Source organism: Syngnathus acus, chromosome 1, assembly GCF_901709675.1.
Source record: "Syngnathus acus chromosome 1, fSynAcu1.2, whole genome shotgun sequence".
Lineage (NCBI taxonomy): Eukaryota > Metazoa > Chordata > Actinopteri > Syngnathiformes > Syngnathidae > Syngnathus > Syngnathus acus.
Genome location: NC_051087.1, coordinates 18164654 through 18185571, shown reverse-complemented (window position 1 = coordinate 18185571; position 20918 = coordinate 18164654). Strand labels below are relative to the sequence as shown.

Genomic DNA, 20918 nt, shown 5'->3' with positions numbered 1-20918 from the left:
GGAAGAGGTTTCGCAGCATCCGCTGCAGGTCCACCAGGTTCTGCAATAGTTTTTTCCCTGCTGTCGTCAGACAGTTGAACATTCAAACGTAGCATTCCTCTGCACACTTGTAAATACTGCTTTTGTCTCCTGCACTGTTTACATACTTTATCACTGCTGCACTTTGTACTTTATAATTATCTTATTTCATATTTTTATATAGAATGTCACTTGTTAACCAGCCGAAATACCTCTACATTGTTGAAAGCCGTATGCAACGAAATTTCGTTTTGTACACACCTAGTGTTGACAAAATGACAATAAAGTTCTGTCTAAGTCTAAGTCTAAGTCTATTTGGTTAATAATGGCCTTGATTTGGGGCTCCACGCAAAATCTCACCCCATGGGTTCAAAATGATCACAAGAACAGTGAACAAAAGTCCCAGAACCACATGGGGGGACCTAGTGAATGACCTGCAGAGAGCTGGGACCAAAGTAACAAAGACCACCATCAGTAACACACTACGTCGCCAGGGACTCAAATCCTGCAGAGCCAGACGTGTCCCCCTGCTTAAGCCAGTCCATGTCCAGGCCCATCTGAAGTTTGCGAGAGAGCATTTGGATGATCCAGAAGAGGATTGGGAGAATGTCATATGGTGTGATGAAACCAAAATAGAACTCTTTGGTAACAACTCAACTCGTCGAGTTTGGAGGAGAAAGAATGCAGAGTTGTATCGAAAGAAGAAGAAGAAATTCTCTGTCCCACAGTGTCCACACCCCAGAGAGCGTACATGAAAGACAGAAAAACTTGTTCAGCGAAAAGAGAACACTGCTGGGAGGGTGCCACGACGGCTCCATCAAAGAAAATGAACAAATACGACAAGACAAAAGCCATCAAAGCATCATGACAAAAAAGCTGTAGCAAAGGACACATACAACACCTGTAACTGCAGGCTGGTGACAAGCCTAAACAATATAAATGGTCCCGAGGTACGCCACACACACCCCCGACCCCAAATACCCAGAAGAACACTCAAAAACACACGAGAAAGCCTCCATAGGTCGCATGAACTGGCGCAGAGGCAGTTCAGCGATTCGGTGCGACCCGATGGACCGTGGTTGTTATCCGTCAAAACACGCAAACGTGCGGGCAACGTCCTGGGCACTCAGGCGAGGTAGATGCAGATGGTGTGCATCGTCATCATGGGGCAGGCACGATGAAGGTCGGCCACATCCAGGATCCGACAAGCATGAGGGCCCAGGTCAACATCGTCCGGATGAGCGGGACGGCTGAGTCACACCGGTCACAACCGACGCGCGCAGCCATCGACCAGGCACATGACAAATGCCCGTGCCGAGCCGATCTGCACATAGCAAGGTGCGGTGGTAGGCTTCGGCGTCGCCGAGTGGACGGCCAAACCTGGGACGACCATGACTGTGGCCACACATCACATTACAGATAAGGAGAAAGGGGGAAAGAAACATAAAAAGAGAGAAAAGGGAAAACACTGCTGAGAGGCTGCCGCTCACGGTAGTGCCATCAGTTGTTTTTTTTTTAGTTTTTATTGGGAGTTATGACTAGGGGATATCGAGAATAATTGTCAACTGCCATGCCCTTTGAGACATGTTTGTTATTAAGGGCTTCATAAATAAAATTGACTTGTCTTGACCTGCTATGCTTGCGACCGCCATGTCCAACGTGAAGATGCAGTGTTTGATTAATAATTTCTGTGACAGTGATTGCATTGTCCGTTTTTTTCAATACATTATTTTATATAACAACATTGAGCCATTAGCTGGCCTCTGTGAGGTCTTCTATTGTTTTTGTTTTTTTGGGAAATCTTCATTTTTCTGTGCAAGGATGGCATGCACATGCACATGCACCCCAATTCACCAAACTTGGCAAACGCATCGGCACTGGTGAAAAGGTTTGTATTTTTAAGTTATAAAAAAAGAAAACAAAATGGCTTTACAGCATCACCTAGTGTGGAAAAATAAAAAAACGTTTGAAAGAGAAAATTGGGAGGCACATATAACGCAGACAAAAATTTGAAATACAATATGGTGTGGGCAGGGCATCAAACTTTAGAGAAAGGAAACCCACCTTTATTGCTGAAGTCATCTATCATGACAATTTCAGCTAAGTATTTCCTGGGAGTCCTCTTTATGACACTGTGGATGGTTCTCATTAAGGTAGACCAGCCTTCATTATGGAAGACTATCACCACACTGGAGGTCAGGAGTCTTTCATCATAATGCCAGTACTTGCACCTGTATTAAGCAATGAATCCCAATGTTAAGAATTGATTTGACGTTGCATGGTTGTTCGTAAAAAGTGAAAACAAGCATTATTATGGAAAAATATCCTCGTCTGTTAGCAATATCTTGACTTTTTCAAAACAAAAAGACCCAACAGCTCAACATTGTGTAATGTTGGGATGGTTGACTATCAATGCCAGATATTGGTATTGCTCTCGATAATGGCTTAACGGTAATTAATGCTTAGTGTGGCTATCAAAATTAGTTCAATTTTCTAGCGTTATTTCTATGTTTACAAGCAGGGGTACACATAAAAATTTGCAGTGGTTCTCAAATCAGCAACAGAGTTTGTTGTGTTGTGCTAATTTTTAGATAAACAAAAACTTTCGGGACATCTGGACAATACTTGTCGTTAATATGTAAACTGTCATATATACTATGTCATTTAATAAAATTGAATAAACTTTTTTTACAGTTTTTATCTCTGTTTTAATACAGTGCAACCATGTATTTTGTGGAATTGGAGAGAGAATTTGATCGTGCCCCTTGTGGAGTTGCATGTGTGCGTGTTTTTTTGTGTGGGTGGGTTGTGCTTCAGGACTACGGGGTACCGAACCAATGGATAAGGGCAGTTTGAACCCTATACAACCAATGGCCGCATTTCTTGCAATAAATCAGATCTGTTTCCAGTGAGGGTTCTACCGCATTTCATGCAATAAATCAGACCTGTTTCCACTGAGGTTTGGACTACCATGGTTGCCCTTTGTCACAGATTTTGTTCATAATCCTTTATGGACTGAATTTCTAGGCGTAGCCGAGGTGTTGAGTGGGTCCGGTTTCGTGGCCTCAGTATTGTATCCCTGCTTTCTGCGGTGCTGCTGTTGGCTTCTTCAAGCCGTGATCTCCAACTCTCACTGGAGTGGTTCACAGCCAGGTGTGAAGCGGTTGTGATTAAAATCAACAACTCCAAATCAGAGACCATGTTCCTCATTGAATAAGGGTGGGGAGGAGATCTTGCCCCAATTTTGTTCAAGTATCTTAGGGTCTCGTTCACGAGTGAGGGCAGGATGGTGTGGCAGATTGATGTATCGTCTGCTGTGATTCTGTACCGGTCTGTTGTGGTGATGAACAGGCTGAGCCGAAAGACAAAATTCTTGATTTACCGGTCGATCTATGTTGCCACCCTCAACTATGGTCACGAGCTGTGGGTTGTGACCAAAAGAGCCCGGACACAAGCGGACGAAATAAGTTTCTTCCGCAGGGTGTCCGGGCTCTCCCCAAGAGATAAGGTGAGAAGCTCAGTCATCCCGGGGCGACAAAGGAGTCTGCATCGAGAGGATCCAGATGAGGTGACTCGGGCATCTTATTAAGATGCCCCCTTGACGCCTCCCTGGTGGGGTGTTCCGGGTATGTCCCATTGGAAGGAGGCCCTCACTGGAAACACATCTGATTAATTGCAAGAAATGCGGACATTGGTTGTATAGGGTTAAAACTGCCTTTATCCATTGGTTCGGTACCCTGTCGTCCTGAAGCACAACGCACCCACACAAAAAACACACACACATGCAACTCCACAAGGGGCATGATCAAATTCTCTCTCCAATTCCACAAAACACATGTAGAGTGGCTGGGCTAACTTCCATGCACTGTCGACAACCCTGCTAACGGTGTGGAGCTGGTCCAGCGTTCCATGACCATGGCTGGTCCACCATTCCATGGCCAGGACAAAATCCATACTGCTTCTCCTGAATCTGAGATTCAACCTGTCGACAAACCGTCCTCTCGAGCACCTCTGAATATAACTTACCAGGGAGTCTGTGGATTCTAGTTGGAATATACCCTCCGATCCAATTGAATATAGGTTGGAAATAATTTGCACATCACGGTATTATATTTTCACTCAACAATCCCAATTCAGTGGAATTTGGGTTTGTAATAGTAGTGCAGCATAAAAACACAGAATGAGTAACAGTACTTACTCTTCATGACGTATATCTCGAATGGTCCTGTCCAATGATATCATATCACTCGCAACCATGTTGAAGCCAAACTCTTTGATGGATGCATGGATGGCTTCTTTGTATTCTGGGCCCAGAACAAATGGCTTAGCTCCTTCTCCTAGGCCACCCGGAAAACCTAGAGGCTCAGGTTCTTTGCGTTCAAAGTTTCCGAGAACTCCTTTCTTGAGGATGGGGGCATTGTAATAGTGGACGTTGGGTCGAAACGTTGCATACTGTTGCTGGATGGCCTGCTTCTCATTTGGATGCACCTTGGGAGTCTGTACATGGTTGCCCCATGCTGAAGATAAAACCAAAAAAACATGTCAAATTATTACCCAATCTCAAACATTGAATTAACAAACGCAATATTTGTTCTTAGAAATGAGCAAAATTATCAAAAAGGGATGGGCAATACGGATTTGAAAATATTTCAATAAATGAATTCAATGATTTATTTAAATTAAATTAATGTCATTACAGTATCTCACAAAAGTGAGTACACCCCTCTCATTTGTGCAATGTTTTAATTATATCTTGTCATGTACAACACTGAAGAAATTACACTTTGAGAATGTTAAGTAGTCACTGTAGAGCTTGGATAGCAAAGTAAATGTCATACTACTTCAAAGTAACTCAAAATACAGCAATTAATGTGTAAAATGCTGTCAACAAAAGTAACTGAAAATATCAAAATTGGACCCAAATGTCAATATTCTGTGTGGCCACCATTATTTTCCAGTACCGCCGCAACCCTTTTTAGGCATAGAGTTCACTAGAGCTTCACAGGTCGCCGCTGGAATCTTCTTCCATGATGACATCACGGAGCTGGTGGATGTTGGAGAACTTATGCTCCTCCACCTTCCATTTGAAGATGCCCCACAGATCTTCAATAGGGTTTAAGTCTGGGGACATGCTCTGCCAGTCCATCACCTTCACCCTCAGCTTCTTTAGGAAGACAGTGGTCGTCTTGGAGGCGTGTTTGGGGTCGTTATCGTGTTGGAATACTGCTCCGCGGCCCAGTTTACGGAGGGAGGGGATCATGCTCTGCTTCAGTATTCCACAGTACATGTTGGCATTCATTGTTCCCTCAATGAACTGTAGTTCCCCAGTGCCAGCAGCACTCATACAGCCCCAGACCATGACGCTCCCACCACCATGCTTGACTGTAGGCAAGACACACTTTCAAAGTCAAAGTCTGCTTTATTGTCAATTTCTTCACATTGTCTCTGTACTCTTCACCTGGTTGCCACCACACACGCTGGACTTAGTCTGCTTGTCTTCAGGATATGGATATGGGTTACTAGAACCATGGCCTGTGGTCTGATGAGACCAAGATAAACATATTTGGTTCAGATGGTGTTAAGGGTTAAAAGGGTTACGGCGGTGCTGGAAAATAATGGTAGCCACACAAAATATTGACATTTGGGTCCATGTTTGACATTTTCAGTTGGGGTGTACTCACTTTTGTTGCCAGCATTTTACACATTCATTGTTGTGTTTTGAGTTACTTTGAAGTAACAATACATTTACTTTGCTATCCAAGCTCTACAGTGACTACTTAACATTGTCTCAAAGTGTCATTTCTTCAGTGTTGTCCAATGACAAGATACTATAATTAAAACATTGCAGAAATGAGAGGGGTGTACTCACTTTTGTGAGATACTGTATATATCATTATATAATTTTTTATACATAATTTTTTCAGCTGTTGAACTGTACCTGTCACGACTCGTCCCTGCTCATCCTACGACGTGTCCATGTTGTCATGGTTTCTGTCCGTGTCTCTGTGTACTCGCCCCTCCCCTCCTGTGTCTGCCCACGATCAGTGTAATCACAGTCACCTGCCTCTCATTACCTGTCGTGTCTTTAAGTCCTGTCTGCCTCTCACTCCGCTGTCGGATTGTTCTCGTCTGTCGTCTCTTGTCTCCAGTCTCTGTTGGTTTCTGTTCCTGTCTGCGATTCGGTCTGTCTGCTTGCCCTCATCTTCCCTTCCAACTCCCTTTTCCCTCAATAAATCCTGGTCCAAGTTGCATTTGGTCACCCTAGCTCCATTCCATCCGTGACATTACCAAGACAGCAGCATTGTTTAGATTACAGTATTAGCACAGTCAGCCACTCAATGTTTAAGCATTTTGTCATCAGAGGTTTTGCCGTAAAAAATGGAAGTCTGTGGGAAACATACTTAAAAGAGGGACCAGCTACATGACACAGATGAAGCGGCTGGCAGCCGCTCGCACGTTATCTACAGTAAATAAAATAACAAACACGTGATATTGTCACATGTCCCGACTCCTGCACCAGTTGGTGCTTCTTCTTTCGTGCGTGGCCAGCTGCCGCCTCCTGCACCTGAACATATTGCTCAGAGGTACGCCCTGCGCAATCAGGGCTCATTGCTGCTGTCCCGACATCTGCAAGCCACCTGCACACCCCGCGCTTGTCCTCAGTGAAGCACATTGCTCAGAGGCACACCCTGAGCTATGAATGCTCATTGCCGCTGCCCCAACTCTTTCTGCACGGCGGTGCATTTTTGCTTCGTGCGTGGCTGTGTCACGTCTCCGCTCTTGCCCTGCTGGCCGGCTGACACGCCCTTCGCAGTAGACCTCGGGGGTGCCCATCGGCAATACGGAACTGCACGTGCTAGTCAGGACTGATCGCCACCACCTGTCCCATGTTACCCGCTGATTAGGGCTTGTATATAGGTGCCGTTCGCCGGTCGATCCTCGCTATTTCGCCTGCTTTGACACACGCACGCCTGCCACCTGATTCCCGTTTGCCTGATCGACTGTGTAGCGGTACGCCTGGCTGGTTGTCTTGACACACGCACGCCTACCACCCGATTCCTGCTTGCCTGATCAGCTGTGTAACGAGATGCCACCACGACCTGAGCTTGCTGACCAGTCGCCTCGTGCACCTGCTCTGCTGGCGTTCTAGCCTCCCTCTTCGCATTCCCTAAATAAACAGTCCACATTGCACATGGTTTTCCTGCCTTGTTCGTGACAGGCTGGCTGCTGCGCTTCCTGCGCTTGCGCTATCAATGTGTATTCAAACGCCATTCTCCCGTCACTTATAAACCCGCGAAGCAGCGCATTCGTAAAAGATTAAACGCGAAGTGGCAAGGGATCGCTGCATTTTCAAGCTGCCTTTTATTTCTTAAAATTCTGGAAAAAACGGTGCACACACAGTCAAAATCGTTCTTGCATGAACATAAAACGGAGGACCCGGACAAAATCCACACAGGCACGGGGAGACCATGCAAACTCCACATAGGGTGAGCCGGAGGTGGACTCGACCAGTACTCTTCTAATTGTGAGGCAGACGTGCTAACCAGTTTGTCATAAATCTCACTGGCCAAAAGTCCTTAAATCACTTCTGATTCTTTGCGTGGCATGAATTTTAGTGCTGGCATCATTTTTACAAATAGACCTAACATATAGGAAGTCCCAATGGTCACCCCAGTTTAGTGTCACTTTAATTATGAACAGAATATATACACTGTTTATCTCCTTTATTCCAGCTTGTTCTGGTGAAATACTGGGTGAAATAAATCACATCTTGTCATGGACTGACATGATTACTAACTATACACACGCAATACGGTGTTTTTGCATTGAAATAAGACTGAAAAAGTGGGGGTCGTCTTACATTCGGGGTCTAGCCATAATACCCATTCACAACGCTAGATGGCGCCAGATACAGTGCCTTGCGAAAGTATTCGGCCCACTTGAACCTTTCAACATTTCGCCACATTTCAGGCTTCAAACATAAAGATATAAAAGTTTAATTTTTTGTCAAGAATCAACAACAAGTGGGACACAATCGTGAAGTGGAACAAAATTTATTGGATAATTTAAACTTTTTTAACAAATAAAAAACTGAAAAGTGGGGCGTGCAATATTATTCGGCCCCCTTGCGCTAATACTTTGTAGCGCCACCTTTTGCTGCAATTACAGCTGCAAGTCGCTTGGGGTATGTCTCTATCAGTTTTGCACATCGAGAGACTGGAATTCTTGCCCATTCTTCCTTGCAAAACAGCTCGAGCTCAGTGAGGTTGGATGGAGAGCGTTTGTGAACAGCAGTCTTCAGCTCTTTCCACAGATTCTCGATTGGATTCAGGTCTGGACTTTGACTTGGCCATTCTAACACCTGGATACGTCTATTTGTGAACCATTCCATTGTATATTTGGCTTCATGTTTTGGATCATTGTCCTGTTGGAAGATAAATCTCCGTCCCAGTCTCAGGTCTTTTGCAGACTCCAACAGGTTTTCTTCCAGAATGGTCCTGTATTTGGCTCCATCCATCTTCCCATCAATGTTAGCCATCTTCCCTGTCCCTGCTGAAGAAAAGCAGGCCCAAACCATGATGCTGCCACCACCATGTTTGAAAGTGGGGATGGTGTGTTCAGGGTGATGAGCTGTGTTGCTTTTACGCCAAACATATAGTTTTGCATTGTGGCCAAAAAGTTCGATTTTGGTTTCATCTGACCAGAGCACCTTCTTCCACATGTTTGGTGTGTCTCCCAGGTGGCTTGTGGCAAACTTTAAACGAGACTTTTTATGGATATCTTTGAGAAATGGCTTTCTTCTTGCCACTCTTCCATAAAGGCCAGATTTGTGCAGTGCACGACTGATTGTTGTCCTATGGACAGACTCTCCCACCTCAGCTGTAGTTATCTACAGTTCATCCAGAGTGATCATGGGCCTCTTGGCTGCATCTCTGATCAGTCTTCTCCTTGTTTGAGATGAAAGTTTGGAGGGACAGCCGGGTCTTGGTAGATTTGCAGTGGTCTGGTACTCCTTCCATTTCAATATAATTGCTTGCACAGTGCTCCTCGAGATGTTTAAAGCTTGGGAAATATTTTTGTATCCAAATCCGGCTTTAAACTTCTCCACAACAGTATCTCGGACCTGCCTGGTGTGTTCCTTTGTCTTTATGGTTCTCTCTGCGCTTTAAACAGAACCCTGAGACTATCAAAGAGCAGGTGCATTTATACGGAGACTTGATTATACACAGGTGCATTCTATTTATCATCATCAGTCATTTAGGACAACATTGGATCATTCAAAGATCCTCACTGAACTTCTGGAGTGAGTTTGCTGCACTGAAAGTAAAGGGGCCGAATAATATTGCACGGCCCACTTTTCAGTTTTTTATTTGTTAAAAAAGTTTAAATTATCCAATAAATTTCGTTCCACTTCACGATTGTGTCCCACTTGTTGATTTTTGACAAAAAATTAAAATTTTATATCTTTATGTTTGAAGCCTGAAATGTGGCGAAATGTTGAAAGGTTTAAGGGGGCCGAATACTTTCGCAAGGCACTGTATCTTTAAAGCGAATGCTGAACTTCCCAGGCCAGAGCGAACCCCTGTCACGAGGAAGAAAGCCAGCGGAGCCAGAGGATGGGAGTGAGGACAGTCACACTGAGCACAGCGAGGCAGAGAATGTTTGTGAGGAGTAATGTTCTGACATGACAGATCTCAGCTACTCTCAAGTTTAAACCAGTTTGCAATATTTTATTGCAATGTTTTTCCTTATTCAGATTTGTTTCAAGACTACACTTCACTTTGATGGTTAATGTGGTTATTGCAATTTTGTTGTTTTATCACAGTAGACTGGTTAATTTACATTTCAAAAACCAGAAGCCATTCATTTACAAATGTGATTGCACTTTAGTTTACGTATTTGAATGTTCAGATATTAAGATGTAATAGACTAGGGGTGTCAAACTCATTTCACAATGTGGGCCACATACAGCCTCGGTAGATGTCAAGTGGGCCGGACCATTAAAATTATACCATACTATGCTATAAATAACTAAAATATCATATCTTTCCTTTTTTTTTGGGTGTAAAGAAGCACAAGAACATTCGGAAAATTTTGGAATTTAATGAACAGTCCTTTTACAAAACATTAATAGCATTACATTAACATAACCTAAAACATTTCCAGTCATGCACTTTAAGATTAAACGAGATTTATAAAGAAAGGAATTTTCAAACCATTTACACGTGTATATAAAATCTAAATTTAATCCCTGCCTACACCTTACAAACTAAGGAGAGTGCTATTAAATGTGCAAAGAAGAAAGTATTCACATGCCCTGTAAATGTGTAAACTTCATACATGAAACACACATACAACATACAAGACATATTGAACATTCATGGAGTTGCATGAACAGTAGAAATCCACCATACTTTTTTGTAGTGAAGTTGCTGACTAACATTAAATTGCACATTTCTTTAATCACCACAGTAAGGATTCATCTTCACAGAACTGTATTTTTTCAATACAAACAATATCTAAGGCAGCATTTTAAAGGCATTAGTCTAGTCTGGATTTGTTTTTGTTCCTGATACTTGGCATCTTTTGGCCTGTACAAGCAAATCAATGCCAGATGCCATGTCCTGACGAGCTGTCACTTTCAGAATGTCATTTAAGTGCTTGTTTGTGAGCCTTGAATGCATTTTCGTTTTATTGATATTCATTCCTGAGAAAATTTGTTCACAAAGGTCGGTTGTCCCAAACATGCACAAAATGTTAGCAGCCAGGGCTGTTAATTTGGGGTACCCTGATAGATGTTAGGGTTGATAGATTAGTTTGATCCTATGCTTCTGTTGGAATGTAACCTGTAATAATTAACCAAACGTATCCTGTCTTAACAAAGTAGTAGAACAAAGTGCTAAGATCCTTTGAACTGACTGACCAGCTGCAGAGGAAGCAATCAAAGTTGTTCTGTTTACACAACATCGTAAAACACGCCCTACTATGATTTGAGCAGAGACCAGGGGTTCACCCCCATCCTGTTCATTCTCACCCCCACCCTGTTTCTCTCAATAAATATGCTCTTGCAAGAGGCCTGAGTCAGACTTTGTTCGATCATCGCTGTATGCACAGCGACGAATGATCTCTCCACTTGCAAGTGCTTAAAGGGCATACTGTCTCCCCGTGTGGTTCATGCAAAATAAGATAGAGTGAGAACCACTAACATTTTGGTGCCATGACCCGGATGCCAAACGTACCCGTTGCTGACCGACAGAGGACGACGTGCTGCTTTCCGTCGACAGGCCAGCGTCCATTAGCCGGACCTGGTAAAGAAAGACCTGGGAAGGAAATTCTTCGCTGGGCCAGCATCTTAAGTCTGCCTTCGTCTGACAGCGGCGAATTGACGGGATCCGGCAGTGCAACGAACCAGGGGACAAGTAAGCCCTAAAGTTGTGTGATTGTGCTGTTGTGAAACGCATAAAAAGTAGAAGTGCACGAGATACGGCTTTGGTTTGTCTGAGCTATGAGATACGGCTTTGGTTTGTCCGAGCTATGAGATACAGCTTTGGTTTGTCCGGGCTATGAGATACAGCTTTGGTTTTTCCAAGCCAAGAAACAGCTGGGGTTCTAGTCCCAGTGGAAGGAACAGGGCTAAGAAAAAACAGAGCTTCTTTTTCTTAATTGAAGAAGGGCGTAGATTATTTTTTTGTCCGTTTTTCCAAGCTGTTTGCCTGAAGGTTGTGTGGTTGAGAGTGTGACTGGTAGGATAAATTGACTAAAAAACAGTTCTAGCATTAATCCACGGTAATAACATACGTAGGTAAGAATTTTGTTGAAAGGTCAATTTATACCTGCATTGAGGATCCTCAAAAGAAAAAAAGTTGGAAAAAAAATTGGAAAACCCTAAAATACCAAATTAAGATGGGAAATAAAAACGGTAAATCTCTAGCTCTTGAAGGAGATGAGAAGTACATGGCGAGTAGATTTCTTAATTGTATGTGATACATGCTGAAGTGGAAGAAAAAATATGGAGTAGAAGGGAAGTTGAAATGTGGAAGATAGTGGTTGAAGTTTTGGAGGAGAGTGTGGCTAGGAAGACAAAGGGACTGAAAAAGGAAAGAAAAGAGAGATAATTGAATTGTGCTAAAGTGTGGTTGAAAGCTTCACAAGAGAGAAGAGAACAAATTCAAAAGACAAAAGATAGAAAGGTGAAGAGTGATGAGGCCGCGAGTATGTTTGTCAGGCCAGAAGACAATGGGGCAACAGTGCACAGGCGTGCTGTCCCGGCCGTAGCTCAAGCCACAGCTCAAGGCGCAGCTCAAGGCGCAGCTCAAGCAGAGGGGCAAGAGGGGCCTTCTGCTCCTATGCAGAACTTGTATCCAAATTTAACAGACCTGCACCCTCCCCCATGTAATAGCAAAAAAGGTCAGGGTTACATTATTAAAACTCCTGTACAAACAAGAAGTTTGACCACTGCTGCTAGATTTTCCCAAAATTTAGACAATATTGATGTGTGCCCAATGATACAGGTGCCAAACCCTATTGCAGGGAAAGGTTACCCTCCACATACATATGTTTTTCGGCCATGGACTTTGGAAGAGGCAAGAAAAGCAGTTAAAGGGATTACCCCTGTTGCAGAAGACCCAGATAAATGGGCAGAAGACATGGCTGGAATCATACATTCCTATAGACCAGGGGTGTCCAAACCTTTTGCTAGGAGGGCCAGATTTAGTAACGTGAAGGGGCCCGGGGGCCAATATTTTTTTTCGTTTCTCTTCCGGGGGGGTCTGGGGTGTGCTAATGGGACGTGAAACGCTGCGCGTTCGCTTCTCTTCCCGGGGGGGTGGCTAATGGGACGTCAAACGCTGCGCGTTCGCTTCTCTTCCCGGGGGGGGGGGGGTGGTTGTTGTTAAAGGGACGTCAAACGCTGCGTGTTCGCTTCTCTTCCGGGGGGGGATGGGGGTGCAAATGGAACGTCAAACGCTTTGTGTGGCGGGCTCCATCTAGCTCAAGCATTGAGCTCAAGCTTCTTGTGCGGGCCATATTCAATTACGTTTTCAGAATTTGCTGCGGGCCAATAAAAACTGGACCGCGGGCCGCAGTTGGCCCGCGGGCCGTAGTTTGGACACCCCTGCTATAGACTGAATGGGCATGAGGCAGGAGAAGCTGCAATGTCTTCCTTGGGAAAAGACTGGGCAAAGGTTAGAGGGAATTTTACAGGTAGAAATAACCAAGGGCCTTTTCCCTATCCCGTTGAGGGAAATCAATTGAGAGGGGAGTGCAATGGAATGATTTTGTGCAAAGAGTGAGAACTATATTTCAAAGACGAGCGAATTATGGTCATTTAGCTGAAATAAAACAGAAGCCTGGGGAAGATACTGATGATTTTCTCTTAAGATTTGAAAAAGAATTCAGGGTGCATAGTGGTATCCCATTCAATGATGCAGCTGAGAGTGCTTATCAGCAACAGCTTAAAATGCACTCCTCATTGGTTTCCGCCCTGAAATTGGCAACTGGGTGAGGAAACGCTTGGTGGAAGTGGACACTGCTAGTGTTACAACAACCACGCAGTGGGCCAGACATGCTGAAAAAGTGATCAAAAAAGGCAAAAGTTCTGATGTATTTCATCTAAACGATGATGACCTAGATGAAGATACAACAGTCTTCTTCCAAGGGTCCCAAGGAGGCAGAGAAAGAGGTAGAGGCCAACAAGGTCGCAGGCCGCCATTCAATTCAAAATCCCCATCAGTTTCGGACAACTGTTGGAACTGTGGGAAACGAGGACACTGCAAGAGTGTGTCGTCAGGCAAAACAAGACCAATCAAGGGGTGGGGGAAGAGGCAGAGGAAAAGCCAAATTTTCAGCATTACTAGATTCCTCCCCTTTGACCTCTTGTGCTCCTACAGAGGAAGAAATGGTAGATGTCCATGCAGAATGGGACATTTTGAGTGCATTAAAAGAAAAAACATCTGTTACCTTAAACATTGGAGGAAGTGAAGTAGAGTTTTTGTGTGATACCGGGGCTTGTAAAACCATAATAAAGACTAAAGTCCCACATCTAAAGGCCTCCCAAAATACTATTTGGGTGAAATCTGCTGATGGCCAGGTACACAAGGAGAGCATCTCCATATAGAGATGATGAAACGGGAATCGTAGCTTCAGTCTCGAGTGTCCTATCCCCAAAAGGGCATGTGCTTATGCGCTTCCCTGACTAGTTAACACTTGTTTGAATGAAAAAGAGGAGGGGGAATTGGCTGAGCTTCCCGAAAAACTGTGGACAAAGGGCCCATCTGATGTAGGACTTTTAACGTCCATTCCCCCAGTACAGATCAAACCAAGATCAGAGTGGCGTCCAAGAGTTAAGCAATATCCTTTAAAACAGGAGGCAATAAATGGGATTGCCCCTGTTATAAATTATCTTTTGTCAGGAGGAATCAATAGGAAGTGCTCGGATTCTCCTTGCAACACTCCTATTTTTCCAGTTCAAAAGGCCAATAAAATGGATTGGCGAATGATACAAGATTTACGAGCAGTGAATGATGCAGTACAGACAAGAGCACCTAATGTGCCTGACCCACACACACTTCTAAACACTTTAAAACCTAACCAGAAGTTTTTCAAAGTAATTGATCTTAGCAATGCATTTTTCTCAGTGCCAATTCACCCAGACTCACAGTTTTGGTTCGCGTTTACCTTTAAAGGACAAAGTTATACGTACACCAGATTGCCACAGTGATTTGCTGATAGTCCAACTATTTTCATTCAAGCTATCATGGCCTGTTTGGCTGATTTTCAGACATCAAGCAAAAGCCAACTTCCAGTTTATGTAGATGATCTCCTGATAGCCTCTGAAACTGAAGCTGCTTGCAAGGAAGACTCCTTAGCTTTGTTACACTATCTCTGCAAAACAGGGAATAAAGTAAGCAAAAACAAACTACAATGGGTCAGACAAGAAGTGAACTATTTAGGTCGCACGTTGTCAGCTGCTGGAAGACAGATACAGAAAACCAGAAAACAGATCATTGCAGATGCGCCGAAACCTGAGACAAAAAAACAAATGATGTCATTTTTGGGGCTCTCCAACTACTGCAGAGCATGGATCCCATATTATGCAGAAAAGACGCAACCGCTGCTGAATATTGTGCATGGAGTCCCCATGGCAATGACAGAAAAAATAATATGGACACCAGTAGCGGATGATGCTTTTGTAGTACTGAAACAGGCTCTGATGGAAACTACAACCCTTATGTTGCCAGACTACAATAAAACCTTTGTGCAAACAGCAGATTGCAGGAATGGTTTTATGACCTCAGTGTTGCTGCAGTCATGGCAGTAAACTAAGACCAATTGCATTTTATTAAAAAAATTTGAATCCAGTGGCTCAATCCTTACCAGACTGTGTCCAAGCAGTATGCGCAGCAGCGCTTGCTGTGACACAATCCGCAGATGTGGTCCTCTTCCACAAATTGGAACTGCTAGTTCCACATGCTGTAGATGTGTTGCTATTGCAAAGCAAAATGAACTTTTTGTCACCCGCCAGCCACCTATCCTACACTTCTGTCACAACCGCATATTGTGATAAAGAGGTGTACAGTCCTTAACGCAGCAACATTGATCCCGTTGCCAGGGGGTGGAACCCCACCTAACTGTTTAGATGCTACAGAACATCTACAGCTGCCCAGACAAGATTTAAGTGACACCCCACTTGATAAGGGGGAAAGGTGGTTTGTGGATGGGTCATGTTCAAAGGATCCTAAAGGAAACAATCAAAGTGGTAATGCAATTGTGAAATTGCCAAACCAGATTATTGAAGCAGAAAAGCTTCCATACAATAGGTCAGCGCAGGCTGCTGAGCTAATTTCACTAACAAGAGCTTGTCAATTAGCAGAAGATAAAGAAGTCACTGTATATAATAGACAGTCAGTATGCGTTTTCTACTCTGTTCTATTTTGCAAAACAATGGGAGCGCAGAGGGATGACAACATCAACCGGTAAGCCGGTTACCCATGTCTCCTTGTTAAAAGACTTGTTGCAGACCATCCATTTACCTGCTAAACTAGCTGTGTGTAAATGTGCTGCTCACAAAACAGGCACAGATGAAGTGTGAACCAAGTTGTACGGAACATGACTGTACAACGTGGGATAACGTTAAAAAAATCACTGCGCTTGGCACCCTCAGAGTGCTGGCTTGGTTGAACGTGCGAACGCCACTATCAAAAGCAGGTTGAAAAAATGCATGGAAACAACAGGCAGAGCTTGGGCAGAGTGTCTAGACTTAGCTCTATGTGAGAATCACTCCCACTTCAGAAGTGTTAACACCTTTTGGAGACTATATAGACTACCTGTGTTCCCTGCAGATTTACAAAAAGCAGATGAAGAACAGTCCTTTGCAGACTACATGATCAGAACGCTCAGACTGAAAGATGTGTCAAATGCAAATTTACTGCCACCTGATCTTTCGTCCTCACAGGTTGACAACCCCATCAAGCCAGGAGACTGGGTCTACATCAAGGTCATCAAAAGAAAGAACTGGGCCAGTCCACGGTGGGAGGGATCATTCCAAGTCTTGCTGACTACCCCACCGCAGTAAAAATTGCTGAACGGCCCAGCTGGATTCACCTCAGCCACTGCAAGTTGCAGAGAGTGCTGGACCCCTCATTTCGGAGTGGCGGGGAAGTCTGACTACAAAGGGGCCTCATCGTTTAGGGTGGGGCGTCTCAATGTTGGTGAAGAATCCAGCGATCCCCACTCTGCTAGGCGAGGGTATGTCTCGGTGTCTCTGCCATCCTAGTAGCAACGTGGCTCCACATGCCAGGTGGATCCTCTGCTGGGTTGTGGTTGGAGCGTGCTATGGTCGATGGGCTCATCTGAATAGACCAAGTGACAATGTCGACCGAGGAAAAAGATGGTCACATGATGAGAACTTTGAGGACTGGTCATGGGACCCCAGAAACCCATACGAAACCAACACTTGGTACCGGTATGTTAAGTTCACTGTGAGATCCCACACACAGGAAGGATGCTATGTGTGTTCCAAGTTCACCTGGAGGCCAGAGCAATGACTGTCACTGAAGCAAAATGCATGGCCTCTATGGGTGGAGTTGGATATCAACACCGTGCTGTCACAGTCAGTGATGCCGACCCTTTCCACCCTGGACTTGCAGAAGGTACCTGTGATCAGCTTTTCTGGACAAATCTCAATGTGACTGTTAAAGGACGAACATTGCCGCAGGTGGCCTACACAGAGAGTGAACTACACGTGTTACATCCAAGGAAATGAGACCCACGAATGCATTGACGACGACTGCTACCCAGGAGGTAACTGGATGGGAGCTTTGGACATCACCGCCGAGTGTCAGGATAAGAGAGCCATTTCAAGTGGTGAGGGCTCTCCGACCAACATGGCTGCACCATCAAACGGAACATACTTCATACAGAATGGCTGGTGGCTTTGTGGTCACAAGGTTTATCCGATGTTGCCCGCTAACTGGACAGGGGTGTGTGCGCCTGTGTGGGTGACAGACCACACCTATAGGATACAACATCATCAGCTGACAATGGCACACAACTCTTCTGGACGTCGACGCAGGGCTGTTGCGACCTTTGAACCACATGATCCCGTTTGGGGTACGAATGCCCCTGACAGCCATAAAGTGTGGTCCGTCGGAGACAAAGTCGTTCACGCGCTTTTTCTTTGGATCGGAGTTGGAAAACAATCCCTCTTCATCGAGACACTGAACTATCGTTTTCAATCCTTTGTGAATCTCTCACTGCAAGTCAATGATGGACAAAATAGAGAGATTCAGGCTATTAGACTGATGATCTTGCAAAACAGGATGGTTCTGGACTTGACGACTGCAGCACAAGGTGGTGTGCCACATTATTGGGACTTCCTGTTGCACATACATTCCAGGAGATAACGATGCGCACATCAAGAATGCCATAAACTCCCTGAGGAATTCACAGCAGGCCATGTCGGAGGATAAATTCCCACATCAATGGGATTTCTTTTCATGGCTATTCCCTGGCGCCTGGTGGCAGTTGCTGTTGAAACTTGTGGTTCCTGTGCTTGCTGTGCTGGTATTGTTGTGCTTGTTTACGACCTGTGTCCAGACCATGTTTGAAGTCTGCTGTGACGAGGGTTGTGTCTTCTAGCGTAGCACAGGTGCGAATACAACTTCTCAGGCATGTTGGATGTGATGACTATAATGTGCTGCGAAACATAGATTGCGTAGATGCTGTTTAGTCGAGCATGTTTTACAGAAACTTGATGATTTGACCATCGAAAATGCCTCGCAAGTGATGGATACAATGATGTACTGTTTCTGTGTTTTTTTTATTTATTTATTTATTTTTACTATTCTTCTTTCTCCACTGTATTTTCTTGCTTGTGTTTGTTGATTGGGGTGACATAATCATATGATAAACAGGAGGGATATGTTAGGGTTAATAGATTACCGTAAATTCCGGACTATAAACCGCACCGGACTATAATCCACACCAGCTAAAATTGGGGGATATTTTAGTTTTTTTCTTATATAAGCCGCACCGGACTATAAGCCGCACGTGCACACGCGTTTTTTACAAAGAAAGACCGTTCACAGAAAGCCTTTTTAAAGTTTTAATAACATACTTTAACATGTCTTTCTAAACATTGCCTGTGACGCAGCAGTAGTACCGCAGCAACACGGAAGTGTGCACGTGAGTTATTAACAAAGAAAGACTGGACACAGAAAGCTTTTTTAAAGTTTTAATAACATACCTTAACATTTCTTTCCAAACACTGCCCGTGACGCGGCAGTAATACCGCAGCAACACGGAAGTAACACAAGACTAATAGGGCTGGATTAAAAAAAACATACCCGGTAAAAGTCACTAAGACGCGGCGGTAACACAGCAGCAACACGGTAGTACAGCACCAACAGGGCTCGTTAAAAAACATACCAGTAAAAGTAAAAAAAGAGCTTCATCGTCTTCATCTTCCTCCTGTGCACTGAAACCATCGAAGTGTTCCTCTTCAGCGTCCGATTGGAATAGCGTTAGATATCCTTCGCCTCACACTTTCTCAGTCTCTCTTTCGTCGTCGCTTTTATGCATTTCTTCGAGTGTGATGAGGGTCTGTTCATGCTAATTTTATTCATGCACGAAGCGCTAAATTACATTAAACTAGCGAGCGACACGTATAGCTCCAGAGTAGACGGGACCACGAAATAAAGAAAAGGGTGACGCAACACAATGTCATCAACATCGACTGCCTTTAGCTTAAAAGCGGCTTCATATGCATTTCTTTTGTCCCCCATAATGACGGTTTGTGTATAAAAGCTTCCTTTCAGTAATGTCCGTCTTGATCGCGTTCTGTCTCTTCTTTGTGTGAATTATACGCCACTATTCGCCTATCAAAACACAAACTAGCACGTCTTCTTCAGCGCATTATCTCTTCTTCGTCTGTCTCGCTCTTGCTTCCTGCTAGAGCGCCCCCTGGAGGCCGTAGAAATCCATAAATACGACGCGCCGCGCCGCCATTTAAGCTCTATTTCCCTCTTTGACAGCCAAATCGATTGCTTTTAACTTAAAAGCTGCATCAAATGCATTTCTTCGTGTGTTTTCCATGATGAGGGTGTGTGCGTGATCCGCGAAATGTTCAAAACACAAACTAGCACGTCTTCTTCGGCGCATTATCTCTTCTTCGTCTGTCTCGCTCTTGCTTCCTGCTAGAGCGCCCCCTGGAGGCCGTAAAAATCCATAAATACGCCGCGCCGCCATTTAAGCCTCGGGGTTCAAAGTAACCTTCTGAATAAAATGCATTAAAAGTTCACGTTCCTTACAACTTGTTTTTGGTGAGCAAAATGTCAGAAGAATTTAATTTAAATGCTGATTGATTGGGTTTTAATACAATGCAGATGGTCCAAACAGCGCCACTGCTTTGTGTAATCTCTGAGTCACATGGCAGAGTAAGAGAAAGGGTTTAGAGCCCTTCGACGCAGGTCACCTAGCGTGCATTCCTACTAAAGCTCATAATAGTCACAAGCAACACAGCCAGAATAAGCAGCAGCCATAGTAGTGTTTCAAAATAGTATTTTTGTTGTTGTTTTTTTCTTCAAGATACCGCAGTGTATAAAAGTGATCAAGTCATCACAAAAATCTCAAAAAAAATCCTTATATAAGCCGCACCTGACTATAAGCCGCAGGGTTCAAAATTTTGGAAAAAAGTCGCGGCTTATAGTCCGGAATTTACGGTAGTTTGATCCTATGCTTATGTTGGAATATAACCTGTAATAATTAACCAAACGTATCCTGTCTTAACAAAGTAGTAGAACTAAGATCCTCTGAACTGGTCCATTTTTCATTGAAAATTCTACACTCGTATCTGCTTTTCTCCGTTTGGATAATGACATTTTGGCTAATGAGGGTGTAGGGGAGGGGTAGAGACCAGGGTAGAAACAACGTCGTAACAAGCAGCAGTTGGCGCATTGCTACCGTCTGCTGTGTTGGGTCTGTCTTCTCTGATCAGAACATTGTTGTCTTCTACTCTGATCAAAACAGTGTGCCCCATAGCGGATAATCCATGAATTGCATATTATTAAAAATATTAATTCCGTGTCTTTTATGCATTTTTTCACTTTTAAATTATCCTGCGGGCCTGATCGAACGCGGGCCTGATCAAACCTTCTTGCGGGCCGGTTCCGGCCCGCGGGCCATATGTTTGACACCACTGTAATAGACAGTTTTTGCATGATTTAAATGAGGCAAAATAAAATGCTTTTTCTCTTGAGTATATTGTTATAATCATTTGTTTCAGATGTACTGTAATTATTTTCTGTATAACAATTAAATTTGGTGTTCAAAAAGTCTTTTTTCAAACTTGAGTCTTGAAAAAGAGGTGGTTGTCTTATAATCAGGGTCGTCTTATATTCGGG

The 20918-nt window shown here is 44.0% G+C and overlaps 1 protein-coding gene across 4 annotated transcripts in view; it reads right to left on the bottom strand.

Moving 5' to 3' along the window:
• The window catches only part of galnt7 (UDP-N-acetyl-alpha-D-galactosamine: polypeptide N-acetylgalactosaminyltransferase 7), a 209064-nt gene that overhangs the window by 163714 nt on the left and 24432 nt on the right, over positions 1-20918 (bottom strand). For all 4 annotated transcript variants that reach the window (XM_037254645.1, XM_037254616.1, XM_037254636.1 and 1 more), the window contains exons 3-4: positions 4217-4535; positions 2083-2249 (exon numbers count right to left, since the gene is read on the bottom strand). In XM_037254645.1, the coding sequence (XP_037110540.1) occupies positions 2083-2249; positions 4217-4535 (486 nt within the window). The remainder of the gene's footprint in view (positions 1-2082; positions 2250-4216; positions 4536-20918) is intronic.